This window comes from Solea solea, chromosome 7 (genome assembly GCF_958295425.1).
Source record: "Solea solea chromosome 7, fSolSol10.1, whole genome shotgun sequence".
Taxonomy (NCBI): Eukaryota; Metazoa; Chordata; class Actinopteri; order Pleuronectiformes; family Soleidae; genus Solea; species Solea solea.
In genome coordinates, this window is record NC_081140.1 from 26,740,554 (window position 1) to 26,763,074 (window position 22,521).

At 41.1% G+C, this 22,521-nt stretch overlaps 1 protein-coding gene across 2 annotated transcripts in view; it reads left to right on the forward strand.

The window, feature by feature from the left end:
- nbeab (neurobeachin b) overlaps positions 1-22,521 on the forward strand; it is a 306,319-nt gene that overhangs the window by 136,829 nt on the left and 146,969 nt on the right. For both annotated transcript variants that reach the window (XM_058633432.1, XM_058633433.1), the window contains exons 33-36: positions 1,081-1,142; positions 10,282-10,346; positions 14,350-14,458; positions 17,686-17,852. In XM_058633432.1, coding sequence (XP_058489415.1) covers positions 1,081-1,142; positions 10,282-10,346; positions 14,350-14,458; positions 17,686-17,852 — 403 coding nt within the window. The remainder of the gene's footprint in view (positions 1-1,080; positions 1,143-10,281; positions 10,347-14,349; positions 14,459-17,685; positions 17,853-22,521) is intronic.

Here is a 22,521-nt window from a genome sequence, read left to right on the forward strand (position 1 = left end):
ATTTATTGGTTTGAAAAATACATGGAATCAACAAAATGATATTTAAATTTAATTTTAACACAGTATAATTTGTATATAATTTCATTTGTATAATTTCAGTGTTTCTAATACACATAAAATATCCTTCATTTAACGTTTAAAAGCCAAAGAAATAAAGCAGGTATTGTCTTAAATGAAAGGTAATAATAAGAGTATTTTAACATTGTGTAATACAGATCATAAACAGTAGATATTTTAATTTTAAAGTGTATTTGCGGTGCGTTGTCTCTCAAAAGAAAACCTATCATAAGCAAAAGGATACAGCCTAAAAATATGTATCATTATATACCGTTTATACTTATATCGTGATATATATATATATCGATATTTAATCATGTTTTTTTAGTCCAGTCATATTATAATGTAAGTATTAAATTTTTTACTCTAGCACTGGTTTTTAAACTGGATTTTACTGGATTGGTCGCAGATAAAGACTTCATTCTCTCCCCTGATTGATGCCGTGTCACAACAGCAGCAGCAACAGCAGCAACAGCAGCAGCAGCAGCAGCAGCTGGTGCGGCTCAAACTTCTGCTCCCCTCCAGCCCATAATGAGTCCACAGGAGTCATCGATTTGCACCTTAACAGGTTCTCGCCGAGTGCAGCGACAGAAGGAGCCGAAAGGAGGCGCAAGGAAGTGGCGGAGTCGCCGCTGTTTCCCCGCAAATGAACTTTTTCACACCTGTCCCTCGTTTCATTAGAGCGCTGTCTTCATTCTTCTGCTTCTGTGGCTCGGCGTTGGCAGAACGGAGATGAGGGGAGAAGCTGTGAATTTGTGTGTGTGTGTGTGCGTGCGTGTGTGTGTGTGTGTGTTAGGCGGTGTGTTCACACGTGCATCTGTTCCGCACACATCGACTCCGGCACAGATGGAAATGAGACTTTTTCTTTTTATGCAGTTTTCTGACAGGCAAATTGGGAGCATTTTATGATGAATACAATATGTGGCAATTTTATCCAGGTGTTTTACAAAATTGTATATATATATATGTATATATGTCAGATATAGCCACAGTTACTCATGGTCCATGTGTGTTGGTCTGCAGGTCTCGTGTGCATGAAGTCCAGCACCTCAGTGGTGGAGCTCGTCATGCTGCTTTGCTCTCAGGTGAGTTCTCACTTCCTTACTTCCTTCCTTCCTCCCTCCCTATATATGTATATATATCTATATATCTATATATATCTCTCTCTCTCTCTCTCTATATATATATATATATATAAATACACATAGATATATATACAGTACACCTATATATTGTGTAAAAATGTATATATACATATATACACATATATATATATTGTGTGTATGTACACTTTTTTTAATTAATTTTGGATTATTATTATATTGACGTTCGACTGTCTAAATCAGGGGTGTCAAACTGGCAGCCCACGGGCCACATGCGACCCTCCAGTGGATCCCATGCGGCCCGCCCACCACAGCTGCCAGCAAGGTGATGGACTATAGACAATAAAAGAATAAATATATTTGCTAGTAATAATTTGTTCTAATAGCACTGACATTTAGTTGTAATTATTATTGTTATTGTTATTATTATTATTATTATTGTTATTATTATAATAATAATAATAATGGTAATAACACTAATAATAACAATAACAATAAGTAATAACATATATCGTTTTAATTACAGTCGTTAATTACTAAATATTCTATTTATTTCACTGTCAAGCACTTTTACTTAAATTTTGTCTAACGTTATATCCCTGATTTACCGCAGTGGCTTAAAATGCTCAAATAAAAAAGGCCACAGCATAGCATTCTGGACTGAACCACATGTACACATGTATAATTTGAAGGGGGGTTTTCTTAAAGCGGGAGGAGGGAGTTTTGCGTGAAAGTTTTATATATTAACTGTGACTGTGTGTTCTCTTCTTTGTTTTTAAAACCTTTTTTGGTGTATAATATTCTCTTATTATGTGTTATATTGACACATTGAGTATTTTGTGTCAGTTACACACTGAAGAACATGAGATTACGGCAATCTGCTTTTTCTCAAACGCACCTGACAGACGCGCTAAAGAGGGGGTTCTTCTTTCTCGGATTCTTTACAAAAGAAAAAAAATCGCAGATTTACTCGCTGGATGACTCCTGTCCACAAATCATCACTCTTGCCTGATTCTTACTTATGGAAATAATCCAGAAGAAGTCCAGGTGCGGAGACACAAAGTGATACTGGAGAGAAAGCTCTTTTTTGCTCCAGTTTTCTCGCAATAATTAAAGAAAAGCAGACGTTGAGTTTCATCAATGTAAATAATCTTAGTCTATTTAGGATCATTTAATGACAGTATACAGAATCACACTAATCCCTGCTTTACCAGCTTTATTTATTCCATTCTTTTAATAAATATTGTGACTAGTATTGTGCTTTATTTCTTTTAGGGCATGTGGTAGTGGATATTTGTCATTCTTAGGACTTATTATGCAGCAGTTTCTCTCTTGTACGAGGGATTTGAATCACAATAAGACTTTACCTGGTTAAATATGTGTATATAAGTCTGATATTTGATCTCTGCAGGCACAGTTTAATGCCATTATTTGAAAATGACCATGAATTTGTGCTCTGTTAAGACACACGTGTATTTTCTTATTGTTATTACCAAGTTATTACTCGAAAATAAGGTGTTATGACCTTAGTATTACGTCCTTCCTACAGCATGACCATAATATTTCCATACTCTTGCCATATTAGGATGGTTAAGGGTTTTAGTATTGCGTTTTCTCGTGTCCACACTGATGCCGCCGCGCCGCCTCGTACCGATGACGGTCTGAATTCACCCGCTGAGCGTTGACTCCCCTTAGCTCTGAGCCGAGCACGAGCCCCGCCCTCATCCTTGCGCACTGCCGCCGGTGACTGATCACCTCTGCGCTTGACCCTCTGAATCTCTTGTTAAACCCTTGTTTTGGAGAAGGTCAAAGCCCCAATGTAGCAGTTAGAAGAGAGGATTTTTAACATACCTTCTGTCAGCCCATCAGTCTTGCACGGAGAGAGCCCATAAGGAAGCCATTACTCGGTGCGTCTCTGTGGATCCAAGCTGCAGGGGCGAGAACCTTGACGAGGTGGATTTAGCTCGGCGGTATCCTGCCGTCTGAAGGAGTGCGCTTCAGCGGGGAGCAGCCTCTGTTATATGGAGGCCATTATTCAGGGGTTTTCCTCGGCCAGAGCTGAGTTATTGTTGTGCTTTTGTTTCTTTTTCCACGTCAAGGATTTATTGCAGATGAGCGCGTCAGCATGCTGTTAAAGGTCCGAGTCCAACCCCCCCGCCCGCCTTCCCACCAACACCATTTACACAGATAGCATTACTGCGGCTCCAGAGGTTCCTGCCATTAGAGGCTCCGGGGATGAAACCCAGGCTGAGATATCGATCAGATGAGTCGAAACTGGACCGTAGAGCTTCCGTGTCCTTCCACAACCTCTCAGAACGACGTGAGCCATCGCTTTGCATCCCCAACACAGCGCCGCCCGTAATGAATCCAGTTTTGTTGTCATCCAATATGATTCAAAAACCATACTTTAATGACGCGATAGTCGATCGCCGGCATCTTCTTTCATCGTTTTTTATTATTTTATTTTTTTAGGGGGTTGGTGTATAATGTGGTTCCTTCAAGTGCTTCACACAAGTTATAATTCCAATGAGTGCAGCGTCTTATAGGTGTAAGAATTGAGTGACACCTAATGTTGAGTCTGTTGAAGACTCCTCTGCTCGCACCCCTTGTTCCCAATCAGGGAACTACTCAGGATGGAGCAATACCACATTTACATATTTCAAACATCTCGTCATGTTTGTATGACTTGTATAAAATGCTGTTTGCTGATTTTTATTTAATACTTTTATATGGGACTTTTTATGCGTCCGATATCTGACTTTGACCAGTAACACAAACTACTACGGTGGCTGTTGAGTAATCGGGAAGGATGTTATTCTTCTACATTTGTGTACTCTACTACTACTTTGTCCACTCAGGCCACTGTAGAAAATGGCAACACAAGGTGGCGGCCTCTGGAAAGCAAAGCCGGTACTGCCATCCATCCATTTGCTAACGCTTTATCCTCCACAGGAGGGTCGTGGGGGCCACATATAGAGACAGACAACCATTCACTCTCACACCTACTGTCAATTTAGATTGTCCAATTTAGATAATCCCCATATTGCATGTTTTCGGGCTGTGGGAGGAAGCCCGAGAACGGAACTCTGCCCACATGCACAGCCGTGCTAAATGTTTTGACGGTTATTCTTTTGACCTTGTGCTTACATGTAAACAGATTGATCAGATGGAAAGTATAAAAGCGGCGTGGTGCCTTTATTTATATCCCTCGCAGAACAAAAACAACAGGCACACAGGAAGTTAAGGACGGGCGACCATTGATGAATAACAGTGAAACTGAATGGTAAAATAAGGGGCGGAGAAAACAAAACCCAACTTCACAGACTCTATTTTACTTGGATGGAAGAATACAGATGAGTGATTGGCGAGCACATGGCCAGCTGCTCTGCACATTCGTCGCTCACATTCGTCGCACATTCGTCGCTCTCTGTGTGTCTACAACCTTGTGTGGCAGAACTTTCTTTCTTGGAAAGTAGCTAAGGTTTTGCCAGAAAGTCAATAGATTTATTACTAGTTGCTTTTTTCGGGGAAACTGAAAAAATCACAGAGAACGGGGGGAGAACTTGGGGAATGAGTGAGGGAGCTCATAAAACAAATGAGGGAGCGCAAAGAACTTGTGAGAGAGCGCAAAGAACGAATGAGGGAGCGCAAACACAAGTAAGGGAGTGCAAAGAACAAGTGAGGGAGCACAAAGAACAAGTGGTTGAGTGCAAAGAACAAATCAGGGAGCGCAAAGAACAAATCAGGGAGCGCAAAGAACAAATCAGGGAGCACAAAGATCAAATGAATGCATGCAAAGAACAAATCAGGGAGCGCAAAAACAAATGATTGCGCGCAAAGAACAAGTGAGGGAGTGCAAAGAACAAGTGAGGGAGCGCAAAGAACAAGTGAGGGAGCGCAAAGAACAAATCAGGGAGCATAAAGAACAATTCAGGGAGCGCAAAGAACAAGTGACCCGGCCCCTTGTTCTCCGACCAGACTAGAAGTTCACTGGCCCCGAGGTCATTTTGAGTTTGAGGCCCCTGGTCTAAAGTAACCTGGCTTGGGGGGGGAAGGGGGTGTTTCGTGTTTCTGGCAAGATCTCCTGACTCTCCTGAGGACTCCAGATAGGCTGCTCTGATCTTGCAAGGCTGGTTTTCCCGCTAACAGACAGTAGGGGGCAGTGGAGACAGCCACGCCAATCTCCCCATCACAGTGACTTCAAAGCTGTTAAATTAGCGTCAAATCCTACATAGTTCTGCTTTAAATGTTGCCAGAAAACCCTAAATGTTCCACACTGGACCTTCAGGAGTTTTCATTGTGAGCTCTGACGTCGCTGTAAAGCGCCGACTCGGACGCGTCCCTCGCACATTTCACCATTAATGTTTTGAGACAGCGAGGAGGGCCTTGGCGTGACCTTTAGTCCCTCTCTGTTTTGTGACCTGTCACTTTTATGAATAAATTAGTGCTAATGATCTGCCCTTTTTTTTCTTATTTATGCATACTAATCACCAATCACTGCAGTCATTGCGCGGCCGGCCACGGCTGCAGATGCGGCCGTGTGTCTCTCCTCATCTCTGGCAGCTGAATGAAAAGGTCAAGCAGCTCTGTTTCTTGTAACATCTTAAACACAGGGACGAGGACGGGGAGGAGGGGTGGTGGTGTTGCAGTGGAGCACTGAGATTCAGTGATGGAAGGCCTCCAGATGTGGAGAGTAAAACAGAGCAAAGCTCAGCAGATAAAAGCAAAGTCTCCCGCATCGTGACAGGTCGGATTGAAACACCACAAATACTTAGTGCCCTGCTGAATTTCAGGAAGAGGGGAAAAATGTCTCAAGGCCAGAAGCTGTTCTCAGCGATCAGACTGCTGGGATTTGAGGTCCATAAAAAAAAAGAGGTGGAGTTGTTTTCCCAAAGAAGAGCAGAGCGGTGTCATCACTCCATGTGAAACAACAGTGTCATCCATCACTGTCTCCAATGTTTACTTATTTGTGTCGCAAAAGACTTCACTACAAGTAAAATATTCTTCCGTTGTTGTTCGCCACATTAACATGGTCAACAGAAGCAGGCAGCTGCCTAAATAAAGTGCTTATTAAGGTCCTGTGTGTAAGGATTAGTGACATCTAGTGGTGAGGCGACAGATTGCAACAAATGTCGGACTCTTCCGCTCACTTTTCCCAACAGATTCAAGGGACTTCAGCGTCCTTAATATGCCAAAGGAAACATGAACAATTGCTTTTTTTTTAGTTTGGTTTAGGAGTCAGAATGATCTGTTAGCTGACTGAACTAAGAAAATACTAATGACAATCTCAAATGTTAGCTCTCCAACATAACAACAATAGGAAAACAATATGCACCTAAAGATTGTCGTTTTTCTTAGAGGTCCAGTGCGTAAGAGTTAGCGACATCTAATGGATGTCTTCTTTGAGCGCTGCTCACTTTACCAAAGATGTGTCAGGGAAGTATAAAAGGATATTCTCCTTCATTTTATTCCTGAAAATTTATAAATTTTTCCGATATAATATATGATTCCAATGGTTTCTATGTCGTCTTGTTCTCGAGGAGTTGCATCCGATCATTATTCTTCAAATGCTCCGCCCCCCCAACCCAACCGACCAATCAGACAACGATTGTCTTCCATTAATTTTATGGAGTTATGTTGTGCTAAGCTGTGCTGTAGCTTAAAACACCAAACCACTCTAACTCTAAACCTGCTTCCTATTTTAACTTAAAAAATTAAGGAAAATTCTGAAAATGTGTTCAGGGACCCAAGACCCAAGATAATTTTGTGGAAATTAAAATTGTAACTTTTTTTTTTTTAAACATATACACATAAATCTCAACTAAAAAGTTGATGGGAAATTCAGAAAATTTGTTTGGGGACCCCATTAAAATCTACCGTGACCCATATGTGGGTCTCCAACCAGTGTTTGGGAATCACTGAGTATAATGTGAGTTACACAGTTTTGTTCTCAGAAACTTGAGGCCAGTAGTAAAAGTAATCCAAAGGTTTACTGGGTAAATTATTATGTAATATCTCAGTTCATACGTTGTTTTCATTTAAAATACATGCGTGACACAAAATTAGATCTTAGAAACACGTTTTAACCGCAAATAAATAAATATGCGGAAGCCCCTCGCGTTCCTAAAGGATTTTATTATGCACATTACGTATGGATCGTGTGTTGGTTTTCTGTCAGTAAACCCCGTCTATATTTGCCTGGCTGGACCTTTTAAAATCACATTCAAGCTGCTAAAGAAACATCCCAAAGGCCAGAGGTGCTTCCCCCTTTGGTCGCATGTCTACGTTTACAGAGCGGATCACATCTCTTTAAGAAGGTGAATGTCAGGCTTTTATGGACAGCAGAGAATTTATTTTTACATTTTTAAATGTGTGTAATCAAAGGCAGCCTCCCCTCCCCTCCCTCCCTCCTGTGGGAGCTCAACAGAAAACAGACAAGAAAGGGCGAGCGCCTCTGAAGTCAGCCATTTCAGCTGTCGACGAGAATACCTCAGACGAGATAGCGGGGATTTGACGAGTTCACACTCTGCCTCCGCTCACCTTTAGTGTCACGTCTGCCCCGATTTCCGTGTTTATTTTTGTCACGTGAGTGAGTGCGGTTTTCCAGTGGAACCTCAGAAGACTCGGGAGGTGCACGATCCCTGTCCAAATTAGGAACAGCTTATTCCAGGCAGATACTGTAGCTGTGGATATGGGAGGGGCGGTTGGAGGGTGGAGGGGGTCATGGGGAACATTTGGAGACCAGATGCTCAGCAGTTTGTCGGCACCGCATCCCCCCGACTTTTTACGTGCCGCCGGGTCAGAGTGTGCGCCCGCGTGTGAAGCGGTAGACGTGTCGGGCAAGGACGACGACGTACAGAAACACGTGCCCGTACATAATAATGTCAGTGTCAGTTATTCAGGTGCCATAAACACCACAAACGCTGCGTTATCTGGACTACGGACTACAGATTATAGAGAAGGTCTGCAGAACCTCAATCATAACTGTCTATAAACAATCCTGCAATTTTGAACTATATACTTACAGTTTCTATGTGGTTTAGAGGTACAATGATTTTTATTGAAACTCAAGGAGTTATTCTTCCTCTTATTAGGGCCCTAGCCACAAATGGCAGGGGCCCAAACAAACGGCTCCTGGGACCTATTGTTCAGATTATTATTATTGTTCCGTTGCTTTGTGGTCATTGTTGAGGGTATTAATGTGCATAAAAGCTCTTGAAACTTGGCACAGAGTTCAGGTCTGGCGAAAATGCGATATTGCCATGGTGCCCGAACCCGTGCGTTGCTCAAGGGCTCTGTAGTGCCGTAAAGTGAAAAACCCAAGCCAAAATTGAGTTCCACTGAATTTAACGAAACTTGGTCGGAAGATTTTATAGATCAAGCCAAACAAAAAAGTCGAAAGTAACCATGGCCTCAATTCAACAGGAAGTCGGCCATTTTGAATTTTTGGCAATTTGCACCCCACAGAATTTGCCATAACAGCTACAACGCAGCCTGTAAGTGCTTCTGCTCTTTTTTCCCAGAATAACTTTCAGTATCTGGCAGTTATTTACTGGACACATTTCAAGGTACAAAACATTATCGATAGGTTTCGCAGATTCAAAAGGGGCGTGGCCACAGCAACAATTGGAAATTTGGCGAATTTCGACCATCCGCCACAAAACTGGAAGTTCTCTATAACTTTGCCAAACGTTGACTGATCGCCTCGAAACTTCATACGTGACACAAGACCCCGAACACATCTACAGAGACAAACTTGTCCCAACGCGATGTCGAACCATGTTATTTTCTCAGGGGGAAAGAGAAGTGGTCCAACATTTTATGGCCAAAACAAATTCTAACAATTGAAATTGGTCGACGTTAAATGTGGATGTTTGCATATTATGCAAAACTTTGTTTGAAAAAACAAAACTATGTCTAGAAACTTTCCCCCCCTGTGTTTTTTTCCTACTCTCTTTGAACTGTGGCCTTTTCTCTGTTTTCTCTTGCATTTGCACCTCAGTGCAGGGAACGGCAGAGCTGAATTTCCCACAGTGAGCGGCTTCGCTTCTCAAGCGGCTTTTTAATCATTTCCAGAGCATGTTGTGAGACAGCAGCGAGCGCTGGCTGGCACTCTGGCCCACGACTCGGATCCCTTCCAGGCTCACACACACACACACAGCTCAGTAATCTGTCACTGTAAGGGACCGAGAGGAAATGGCTGTATTTAAGTGCAGGGATACAGTTTCATCCCACAATTACATCTCTCCTGTGTTTACAGATCTTTTCACAGAGGAAAGAAGGACGGTCACACACATGTGCTGCAGGACGTCCATACCATGAACTAAAACACGCTTTCTTGACTTGCATGAATCGCAGCGGAGTCTAAATTACAGTGGAAGTGTGTGATTTGAGTGGTGTAACGTGATTCTCCACTTGACTTCTCTGTAAGATCTCCTCGCACATTGGATCAAAAGTGTATTCTGATACTGTTGCGGAGAGAATTCTTTGTTTTACATGAATGTCTTCCCACTTTTTGTGTTTTTTTCTTTTTAATAAAATACAGATACATATCATATCGCTTATGTTTTCACATTTATTGGTATTTTATCACTGTTGAACCAATGAAAATGAAATTTTACGGGGCAGAAGCATTAATTTGGCGGCATTTTCATTATTTTCAATTAAATTTGAGCGTATTTACCAGATTTATTCAGTTTAATCCATTCCACTGAGACACAATGAGATTATTTGGCCTTGGTGGAGTGTTTTTCCTCATATTATGTAAATATAAATGTTCAAAAGCATTTATTAAGAATGAATGACCCTTTATTAATGTTAATAAATGCTTATTTTAACATCTATGAAGTTTATTAAGCGGGGGTAAATGTGCTTTTTCTTTTAATAAAGTACAGATTTATATCATATTGCTTATGTTTTTACATGTGTTGGTTTGTTGACTTGGTCTTTTATCACTGTTTTGGGGCCATTTTCATGCAACATTTTCAATGAAATTTGAGAGTATTTACCAGATTTATTCAATTTAATCCATTCCACTGAGACACAGTGAGATTATTTGGCCTTGGCGGAGTGTTTGTGTAAATAGAAATGTTAACAGATTACAAAATCCTTTTCATTTCAGGAGTGGCAGAACTCCATCCAGAAGAACGCCGGTCTCGCTTTCATCGAGCTCATCAACGAAGGAAGGTAATGAAAAAATGTTGTTTCCTCCCTGACAACTGTGTAAAGATTGCTGGATTAAGTGACAGGGTGCAGATTAGCTCTAATCCTCTCCCTCCTGCTGAGCATTTACAGTAAGGGTGCATTAATTAGCATGACTCAATACTGTTTTAAGTATTTACTAACACTTAATTCACGTGTTAACTTCAGATTTATGAGGTTATTAATTCAAATGTTCCTCGATAAAGCAACAGCTAATGTCAGTAATACGTGTTAACTGATAGGTCAGTGTAAAGACCTCACTTTAGTTAACATTTGTTAAACATTTCTGTGCATAACCGCACTAAATAATCATGACTTCACTCTGTTAGGCATCACTTAGGCGTACTTTACCCTTTATTAGTGCTCTTTGTAACCCTTGCTCTAAACATTTGTCCCTTAACTGTGACTTCATAAATGTATGAGTGTCCAGAATAAGCATTAATCACTTATAATGAAGCATTTATTAACGTTAATAAAGGCAAATAATGGTTAAAAAATGCTTCATTATAGTTAAGTAATGCTTATTCTGTACCCTCATACATGTATGAAGTTTATTAAGCATTATTACCCTTTATTATTGTTAAAACATGCTTATTTTGTACGTCTATGAAGTTAATTAATTACATTTTTAAGCATTATAACCCTTTATTAATGTTCCTATGTAAAGTGGGAAACTCATTCCACCACTGTTTCGTATCTGTGCGGTCGTTAAAGATTTTAAAGCAGCATTAATAAATTAGTTAACAATTAATAATTATAGTAACGCTTATTCAGTACATCCACATAATTATGACTCATAGCTTTATAAACCCTTGAATAATACTTTAATTAACGGTTGAGTGAATCACAGCATTTACTCACAAACCTTTAATTGTAAAGTGTTACTACGGTGAATGAGTGCATTGTGACTGGATGAGGTCGCAGTGTCAGCAGCAGAGAGCAGTCGGTGTCTCTTTTTTTTTCTTCCCCTTTGTGAACGTCTCACTCCCTCCTCCTCTCGTCTCTGGGCGTGGCCCGGGCAAGACTCTGGGATTTTCCGTCAGGCAGATAAAGGAGCGGCTCAGCCTCCTTGTCCATCTGCTGACCCATCTGCCCGGTCCGTCCGTCCGTCTCTGTGTGCCCGGGCCCCGGTCAGGCTTCTCTGTGTCTCCCCGCTGGCACTGGAACAAAGCGTGTATCAGACGGTGTCGGCGTGCCACATGGCGCTGTCCAGGGTGCTGCTGACACCTGCTCGTCCTAACAAGGCCACAGGGTTAGGGGTTATTCTGCTGTACACGGTACACTGAGAGTGGATTTACTACAGCACGTGTATGTGACTCCAAATCAGATCAAATTGAACTTTACTGTCCCCACAGAATGTGCCGCAACAGCTACACCACAGCCTGTAAGTGCTTTTGCCCTTTTTCTCCCAGAATAACTTTCAGTATCTGGCAGTTATTTACAGTTTGCTGCCATGTTAAAGTAGTGTATTAACAGTTTAAAATGTAGAAAAAGACACTGGGGTTGTACATGAACACCAGATTGTGCAGTATAACACATATTTAAAATAACATTTGTTTGAGTTTCTGTCTCAATGTCCAAAAAACAGGCCAACAAATTGACACTTATGTACCCTCTCTGGCGACAAAGACGCTGATTAGCCGGCTTCCTGCAACAGCGCAAGTGAAATAAACAAGCGGACTTGTCCGAGTGCTTTTGTCCTACCGACATAAAAAAACCGTGCCAATTTGTACCAGACACGTCAAAGGTGAAAAGTTGTCGAAGAGTTTTGCGGATTCAAAATGGCGTGGCCACAGCAACCCTCAGCATTTTCAAACCATTTACATTGAGTAAATAACCATATTGCAGCTGCGAAAACATCCAAGAAGGTAAAGAAAATTATTAAAATTTGTGTCATTTTCATAATATTACTAATATTAATAATATTATGTAAAAGCCTCAAAGTCTATGACATTTACTGTACTTAAGTATCACTTAAGTCATTTTCTGATATAAAACTTAAAACTTAAGTTTTAGAAGTAAAAGTATTAAAAAGGTGAGGAGTTAGGATTGAGCCATGGTGGCTCAGTGGTAGGGCGAGTTTGTCTTTTAACTTGAAGGTTGTGGGTTCAATTCCTGGCTCTGCTCGTCTACATATGTGTCCTTGAGCAAAGACACTTAGCCCAATGTTGCGGCGTGTGAATGCAACACGTTCGCAAGCTTTCATACCCAGAGGGTAAGCTGTGTCAGCACATTTGGTCCTTGAAGTTGAGGGGAATTGGTCCTGGAAAGTCCTTGAATGTGATGTCAACCGAGGTGTGGGAGCCCTGTATAATGTACAAAAGAACAGTAGTGTTTTAGCTTATATAACATAACCTAGCGGTCATTGTACGAACACACTTTGAATCCCTTTGAATGAGATGGACAGGACGCGATGACGTCCGTGTGCTCAGACATTCACCCTCTATAATATCGGAGACATGACTCTGAACGTTGAAATTTAAAACAATATATCAGCGTGCACGGAAGTTGCCGCGGGCGAACGAGCCCCTGAACGCGATTGAAGAGGCTTCGTTTTCCCTTTTAATTGTTTTTCCGATTGGAGCAAATGTACGGCTTCTAATTGTACGCGCAAAATGTAAATACTCGTATTGATTTTCCCGCGGTTGAGAAAGTGCAATTTCTTTTTTTACGACTTTCTTCCTCGTTTGCTCTCAGTTTGTAAAACAAAGGCTCTCTCTCTCTCGCGCTCTCGCTCTATAAACAGCGTGTGTCCGTCCATTAACGAGTGCTTGTCAACAGCTAAAGAGGCGGCGGCGGCTGACGAATGCAGCGCTGGGATTACTGCGCGTCTCCTTGCGATGGGGAGGGGAAATTACAATCTGTATCAAGCGCTGGAGAGGAACAGCCCCCCTCTCCGCTTTAATTAAAACAATGCAGGCCTAATGGTGTGTAAAATGGCATGTAATCTGCAACACAATATATCCCGGGTGCTTTCAATTATTAAAGAGAGTGGAATTTAAATGTGTGGATATGGGGAGTTCTTCACTTGGAGCCAGAGCTGTCAGCAGAGCCCGGTGTTTGTGGTCAGCGGGAAGGCGACGCTCAGTCAATCAGGAACGTGCCAGACAGGCTTCAGTGCTCTAATGACACTCCATTCCCTCCTTAATGCTACAGAGGGATCTGTCACTGACCCACTGCCTCGCACCATAACACAGACAAATGATACTGTCAACGAGTGCGTTGCCCCGGCACCTTCTTCAGGAGTGTCCTCGCTGCACGTTTTAGCCAATCATTGACTGAGTGACGACCGGATTAATCGCAGTTATTGGGATATTTTCTCCCATAATCCCTTAGAACGCAGAGCATTTAGGCTGCTTCCCCCCCCATTACTATGTACATAATCGCACTAAATAATCCCATGGATTAAATTAAAGATTACGTAAAAAGTGTTAAAAGGCATTGAATTCATAAATGTAAAAACTTTTTGTGCAAGGAACCTATTGTAATCCTTCAGATTATTATCATATCTGTGGCTTTGCAGTCATTTTTAGGGGATTAACGTGTATAAAAACCCCAATCTGGCATAGTTCCCGGACCTGTGTGTCGCTCAAGGGCTCTATAAGGCCCCCCTAAGGTGAAAACAGGCAAAATTGAGTTCCACTGACTTTCACGAAATTTGGTTGGAAGATGTTATAGACCAAGACGAATAAAAAAGTCGACCGTAACCGTGACCTCAACTCAATAGGAAGTCGGCCATTTGGAATCTTGGCGTCAATTTTGGCGATTTGCACCCTACGTAAATGAGCGAGACACATCAAAGGCGAAAAGTTGTCAAAAGGTTCTGTAGATTCAAAAGTGAGGTCAGGGAACTGCTGCACTCCCAGACTTGCGTGAGGGTCGCTTGTGTGGGGACGCAAGAACCCTATTATAACTGCGTGCAGTCCTAGTTCTTTAATTAAAGAATGTGCTTAAGCCACATTTAAACCTTTGTCTGTTTCTCTGACAGGTTGCTCTGCCACGCCATGAAGGACCACATCGTCCGGGTCGCCAACGAGGCCGAATTTATCCTGAACAGACAGCGAGCGGAGGACGTCCACAAACATGCAGAGTTCGAGGTACGACATGTTTCTTCACGTTACGTTTATTCACCTGGAAATTTGGATCCAGAGTCAAACTCCAGATAGTGTATATGTTGTCAGTCTCCTGCACGGTGAACCCATCACGCTCTACGTGTTCTAGCAATCATGTCCCTCTGTGTCCTCACGAGGACAAACTCATCACCCAAACAATTCAAATTAAGGAATTTAATTACTGGTAGCAGAGGGACGGCACTGCGATATTAAATTTGATATGACTTTTTGCTCAGGAGAAAACCTCCCGGGTCTATGTTAACACATTAAACCTCCTGTTTCAGACAAGAAAGGCCATCAAGTTTTAGGTGATTATGCAGGATTGAGCCTTTATTTATCCCAGTTGTACAGGAAGTAACAAAAGAGGCAAAATGTGATACCGTTATTTTCATGCATGTGCCTTTTAGAATCAGATTTGGACTTTGGAAATACTTCATTAATCACTGTGGAAAATTGGGGGTTTGGTTACCGGCAACCTCATCTAAGAATAGAGGAATAACTGTGATTCACTCGACTGTAAAAACTGGAGAATATACAAAACAGAAGAATATTTACATCTGTGTCACAGTGTGTTCAGGAGATGCTTAAAATACAGTGCAGTACAACAGCTGGAAGTGAAGTGGTTTCTAACCCAGTGTTTGCAAAATCTTCTAGAGGGGGACCCATTTTTTTTTTTCTTTAAAGACGACAAACTATTGTGATCCAAAGTAACGGGCATTCGTTGCACTCTCTGCAGAGGAGAAACCGTCGTCTTGTGTGGTTCCACAACAACACTACGGAGCCGGACACGACGTGTGGAGTTCGCCATGCGAAAGTATCTCTGAAAACGGCTCTCGTTCCATCCATGGAGCTCCTGAATTTAGCGGTGAAACTCGGCCACGTTGTGTCCGGCTCCATATGGTTGTTGTTGTGAAGAAACCGCAAGACGACGGTTTCTTCCCTGCAGATGTTTCCACAAGAGATACACAAGTGTTTTATAGTCGCGTCGTAGTGTCTCCCTTCCCACCCGCCCTTGCTCTGCTGCTGTATACACACACAAGCGCTCCCTTAAGCGACGCGTCCTTCAGTGTGAACCAGGCCGAAAAGGAACCGGAAAAAACATTGAAAAAAAGCATCTTTATTCCGTATGAGGAGGGTATTGTTATTGATTATTTTTTTAGAATACACACACTTTTGATCACACACACCTTCACACGAACACACACACACACACACACATCTGTTAGCAGCCTGTACATGTGAGGAGTGATGAGTTTCTTATCAGGGAAGAGCAGCCATCCTCAAACAGCTGCTTGATATACAGTTCTTCAGGATCCTTGACCTGCAAGATAAACTGGAAGAGACGGCTAGATATGCAATGTCAGGAGACTTGGGGGGGGGTTGGGGGTAAGGAAGTGTACCTGGCCCTCATCCGTTCTGTCTGTCAACTCCAGACGGTTTACACTCCTCATCCAGGTGCCTGACATTACTTTATTACCCACTCTCCCGAGATTGAAGATTCACGACGCAGATAAGACATTTTCACAATTAAGTTGGTGTCAGGGAGAGAAAAAGAAAAAAAAGAAGAAGGCGTCGCATGCTTTAAAAGTGATAAATAACATTTGATATTTGTCGCGGCGGCGGGCGCGGTAACGCGAGGTGACAAGCGGAGATTGAGTTATCCGCCCGGTGACGAATACGTCGAGGGATAACGTCTGACAGAATTCAAATTTCAAGGCAGGAAATTCGATTAAGTCGCAGCTTCTGTTAGCAAATTAGATTTTGAATATTAGCAAAGGGTCCCCCCCACCACTCCCTCCCCCCAAGATCAGATTCCCCCCGCGGCCACCTGGAACTCTTTGTTGCTGATATTGAAACGATTTCAACCTTATTTTCTGCTTTTGTATTGTTGGTATTTTTACCGTTCACTTAATTTTTGCGTTTGTAAAACCTCCGACTGTGAAGGTTCAGCGTTTACGAGAGGATTTTCCCCCCTTCCGTCTCTCAGCGGCGCCGTCCACATTTTCATAGCAGGGAGTCTCATCTGTGTGCAGGGAAAGGAATGAGCTGCTCCATGATTTACTGCGCCGCTCCGAGGGAGCAGGAATATATATCTCTCAGCTGTCTGCTAATATCTTAATGCACTCAAGTGCGTTTGAATGAAGCAATAACATTCCTCCGTGTTACAAATGCCCTGTCACAGGGTGCTTTTTATTGTGTTTTTATTCAAGTTAAACACTCACTGAAATGCAGTTAATGCGTCATTAAACACCACTGTTACTGTTACCTTTAACCCACGGGTCGACCAAGTTAAATTAAAACCCTTAAATATTAAAAAGTGCCAGGGTCTATGAATACTGGCAACCGTTGCGTGTACCTTTTAAATTTAAATATTGATGTATTTTATTGTGTTTTTATTCAAGTTAAACACTCTGAAATGCTGTCAATATGTTATTAAATACCACTGGTACTGTACCTTTAACCCAGAGGTCGACCAATATGGGTTTAAATACTTAAATACGTCATATTTTTTTGTTTCTGAGAGCAAAAATGGGTAAATGTGCACAATTAGTAATACTCAGCCACTTAATAAAATAACAATTGGATGATGTAGATTATTGTATAAAGCTAAATAAGCCTTATTTATTGACCTTAGAGATGAATTGGTCTATGAGTACTGAAAAACTGCATAACTCGTAAATTTGAATATTATATATTTTAATATGTATTTTATTGTGTTTTTATTCAATTTAAACTCTGAAATGCTGTTAATTCGCTTTTAAATACCGCTGTTTCTGTACCTTTAACCCACGGGTCGACCAATATGGGTTTTTCTCAGTTAAATTGTAACACTTAAATGTCAAGAAATGCTTCACAAAATCACTTAACTTATATGAAAATGTATTACACAACATGTAATTATCAGTAATACTCAGCTACTTAATCACATAGCAATCATATGAGGTGGATTATTGTAAAAAGCTAAATTAATATTAATACTATTGATTAATACGATCAATACTGCTGGAAAAACCAAAAGAAAGTCAGCTAGTTTAAAATGCTAATACGTTAGCGATAAAAGTCTGCTAGTTTAAAATGCTAATTTGTTAGTGATAAAAGTCCGCTAGTTTAAAATGGTAATACGTTAGCAATAAAATCTGCTAGTTTAAAATGCTAATACACGTGCCAATACAGACACATGTATTTTGATTATTTTTTTCCCCAAACTCCAGTCCAACAGTGCTCAGTACACCGCCGACAGAAAGGAGGAGGAGAAGATGTGCGACCACCTGCTCAATGCCTCCAAGCACAGAGACCACGTGACGGCCAATCAGCTCAATCAGAAGATCATCAACATCCTCACCAACAAGCATGGCGCCTGGGGAACGGTGGCCCAGAGGTGAGCTTCTCTGCACTCGGACACACACACTCACAAAGAGCAGCGTTTAGTCTTTATCACTACACTGAAAGTTGCCTCATCACAGAACTCTGTGGTGAAAGTGACGGGGGTAAGACCACCAGTTAATGTCATTTTCCCAGGATCCGATAGGGTCAGCGGTTGGGTCAGCAAACGCAATTACAGTGTGGAGTGGCTAAATCCCCGGGGGACAGCTGATTGGCCGGTCGTCCGTGGTGGTGCTGTGGTGGTAGAAAGGGGGTTGGGAGTTGGGGAGGGTGTTTGTTTCAGTGTTGTCCAGGCATTCATGGACCCGCTCAGTAACACAGTGCAGCACCTGGTCCTAGTTGCAGACCTTCCCCATGGGTCCTGTTAAAATAACTGGCGGCTCTGCTGCTCCGCTCTGCTTCCCACCTCCACTCACCTTCATCCACATGGTCCCACAAATACAGAGTGATGTGAAGCGAGCGGCTTTAGACAAACAAAAGTGTTGCCGGTCGTTTATTGTTTTGTACTGCTGCTGAAACATTTGATTCATTTATCTTCTGTTAACCCTCAGAAAACAGAGCATTTAGGCGGCTTTTTTTGTTTTTTACTAGCGGACTTTAGCGATGTTTGCTCAGAATGCGAATACATAAGCGATAAAAGTCCGCTAGTTTAAAATTCTAATACATTAGCAATAAAGGTCCGCTAGTCTAAAATGCTAATACATTAGCGATAAAAGTCAGCTAGTTTAAAATGCTAATACATTAGTGATAAAAGTCCGCTAGTTTAAAATGCTGAAACGTTAGCTATGAAAATCTGCTAGCTTAAATGCTAATATGTCAGTGACAAATGTCTGTTAGCTCATAATGCGAATAAGTCCGGGATAAAGTCCGCCAGCTTAAAATGCTAAAATGTTACCAATAGAAGTCGGCTAGCTTGAATGCTAATTTGTTAGCGATGAAATCTGATAAATGCTAACACATGAGCTGAAATGCGAACAAACGCCATCTAGAAGTGCATTAAAATTGTGTTGCATTGTAGCACACACGTTGTGTTTCTCCTGTAGCCTGAAGCAGCATATTTATTTATTTATTTACCTCATAATGATGTCTGTATGACCTCTTTTTTTAAATTTGGCGGGTGGGGACTGCAGAAGAGGCAAGTGTTAATGTTATTTATTATTTATATAAATCACAGTTTACAGTGTTCAAGTGCACAAGTCTTTGTAGGTCATGATGAAAAAAACCTTACTTGGAGTGAATTCTGGGCTGTTGTTCAAATATTTATGCGGCGCGTCTCGGAGGGCATTGCATTTGCATGGAGACAAAAGGTTATTGAGCGCGGGGGCCACGCGGCTGCAAATGATATCGCAAAACTTCCAACAAATTCAAATTTAATGGTGACCTGCTGGCGAAGAGAAATGATGCAATATGCTCACGGAGCTCAAGGCGGTGCCGCACTTCAACAGCTTAGTCTTATTCAATGCTACATTAACTTTCCCATTTATGCCGCTGTTGTAAAATATAAAGCCCTCAAGCGTTTTCAGACGTGTGTGTGTGTGTGTGTGTGTCTTGTTAATGTTTGTTTACACCTCCATGCACAGAAATTGCTTTTGTCTTTCACTCCTCACTTTTTGCCTCCAGACGCGCCGACGGATATTTATTATTTGTGTGGAATTTATTGTCAACAAAATGTATTTATTGGTAGTTTGCAGGCAGAAAACGGTGCGACGACTCATACGTTTGATTTAAGGAGAAAAACAAACCGTTGATGATTTTTCCCCAGTTTGTTTTTGTTCCATAAACTGACAAAAACCAGGGTCAATTTACAGTAATTGACATCCATTATGTTGCATAAAAACCAGGGTCAATTTACAGTAATTGACATCCATTATGTTGCATTTCTGCAGCCACCTCCTTCTTATTCTTCTCTGCTCTGTCTTTGTTTCTTTCTTTCTACATGTTGCTGTGCAGTAATTTTTCCTTCTTCCACATTTAATCATTCATTACTCCCATTCTGTTCCCCCCTTCCCTCTTCATTTCCTTTACCAGCTCCTTTTGTTTTCACTTTTATTACCAGTCCATGTCTTTATTGCATCCGCTTCTGTCCATGTGCAGCTGTTTCTTTAAGCTTTTGTTTACTCTGTGTGTGTGTGTGTGTGTGTCTCTTTGTTTTAATGTAATGCTTCATACATTTTCAGTTTTGTAAACAAGAGCAACAGGAAACTCAAAATTTTCATTATTTTTTTTTGGGTGGATGTGCAGATAGAGTAGATAACTGAAAACGTTTAAATGTTAATACATTAGCGATAAAATCCGCTAGTTTAAAATGCTAATACATTAGCGATAACAGTCAGCTAGTTTAAAATGCTAATACATTAGCAATAAAAGTCCACACTTTAAAAAAGCAGCTGCTCACACATACACACATAATTTATTTTCAATATATACAGTATGTGTATACAAACTGTATATACACACACTACACTGTTTTTAACTCTACAGTATATGAGGGGTGTCAAACATATGGCCCGGTTCTCCACAGGGTCCAATCAGTCCCAGTAATCACAGTATTTCACAGTATGATTAGTTTCTAATCATACTGTGAAATTTTCACAAATGGATCCTGTTCATAGGTTATTATGCTGTCATTTCTCAAATTGAGATCACATTTTGGTCAAACACTGTACAATCCAGAGAGAAAACACTGTGTCTTCACGTAACATCAACATGTAGATCTGTAGCTGTCGTTCGTTCTCTCCGTGTGACGCGTAAGGAATTACGCGCCGCGGCGTCCGTCGAAAAAACCCGGGGGAATTAAAAAGCAGCTACTCTGCAGTCCTGTGTTGTGACTGAAGAATAGGCAGATCAGAGTCTACGGTGGCCTGTTGGATCATACTACGCACCGGGCCGGGGGGTGATGAATGTCCCCCTCTATAGAGTCGGCATAGGAAAATCAATACTCCTCAAATTGAAACAGTATAGGGTTGTATTGATCCGCCGCGCTGAGGCTTTGATTCATCTCTGCGAGACAGCTCCCTGCGCCGTAATGACACACTATCAATTTTAGCTTCACACTGATAAATCAAGTTGAAAATTGGATGTCAGACTTTTTTTTCCCCGTGGCGAGAGTGATTTTCCCCTGCCCTCTGCTCTCCTCTGCTGTTGACCTCTGAACTGCTCCAGTGGATTATAAAGTTCAGACTCGTCTAAAGTGAAAGTAGATGTCAAGGCGAGGCTGATAAATCCGCGGAAGAATAATGTCGTCCCGTGGGAAAAGACCACCTCACTGTCTGGATACTGTAAAGTCCTTTCATTTTTCTCTCTTTCTCTCTCACTCTCGCACTCTCTGTCTCGCTCAATTTCAACAGCAAAGGTTTGTTTTGTGCATCAAAAATCTGCCATTTTACCAGAAATTATGGGCTTATGAATGATACCTAGATATTTTTAATCTGTACCGCGATATGTATACGAGAAGTATCTCTGTTGAAAGCTGTAAGCACGCTGTTTCTTGAAGGTTGCGGAATGTTTTCAGAGGTTTGTGTTTCCCACAAGATGGCGATAATACACTGTAAACACGGTTCTATAAATACAAATAGGATAAACTGTTGTAATGGCTGAATTCATGCTGTTAATTATCTGTATTATGTATTTTCAGACAGCGTTTGGCTTTTTAATGTTACGTAAAGGATATTTACATTTTAGGAACAATTCAATTCCCTTTAAATAAGACGATACGAGTTATTAACTGAGTGTTTTTCTTATATAATTTTATATCGATTGCATGTTTTCATCATAAATATTATAATATTTGACTAAATCGCTGCCGCAACAGCCTTTAAAACCAGGAAATTGCATCACAGATGTCATCACATGATATCACAATGATATTAATATATTTTGCAGTCGATATATTGCACAGCTGATTGATTCAAGGCTAATTTACATGTAAGACTTGTTTGTTGCAGCCTTTTATGTACAAATCCTGCTAAAACCAGACTGGTTTGATAATGTGTGACTTTTTCCAAATTTTATCTTAACCACTCAGACTTTGTAATGTTTCCCAAACCTTTAAAATTTGATTGGACCCACTTTTTAAACAATTTGAACCAAACTGTGCAGCACATACAGTTTCTGAGTCTAATTTACTGTCTTCTCCGTAACACAGAGTATTGTTTCAAATAGATAAATCAGCCTTTTTTCATGAGGTATTTGGTTGATAATTTAATTCATAAGTGAATGTATATATTATTTAAAATAGAAACGCACAAATATTCTGTTAAAGGCTGGAAAGAGCAAAGTTATTCAGCAACACTCTTTTTTTTTAACAGATAATACGTAACCGATGTGCTGTGAAATATTCTCATAAAGTGAGATATGAAACATATTTTTAGTGTTGACCGCGAACACAAGGAAAGACTTCACATGGAAATGAGTAGCATAGCCACGTGTTTGCACATATGTAAACATACATAATGTGTGTGTGTGTGGACCGATTGTCAAGCAAACCTATCTTCGTGAGGACATTTGGACTATTTTGGCTGGTCCACACAGCTTAAACAGGCTTTTTAGTACCTGGTAACTTGTTTTAGGGTTAAAGATAACTTTAGGTTAGGATTAGGCATTTAGTTGTGATGGTTAAGGTAACGGATAAAGTGCCTAGGGAATGTGTTATGCACATGAGTGTC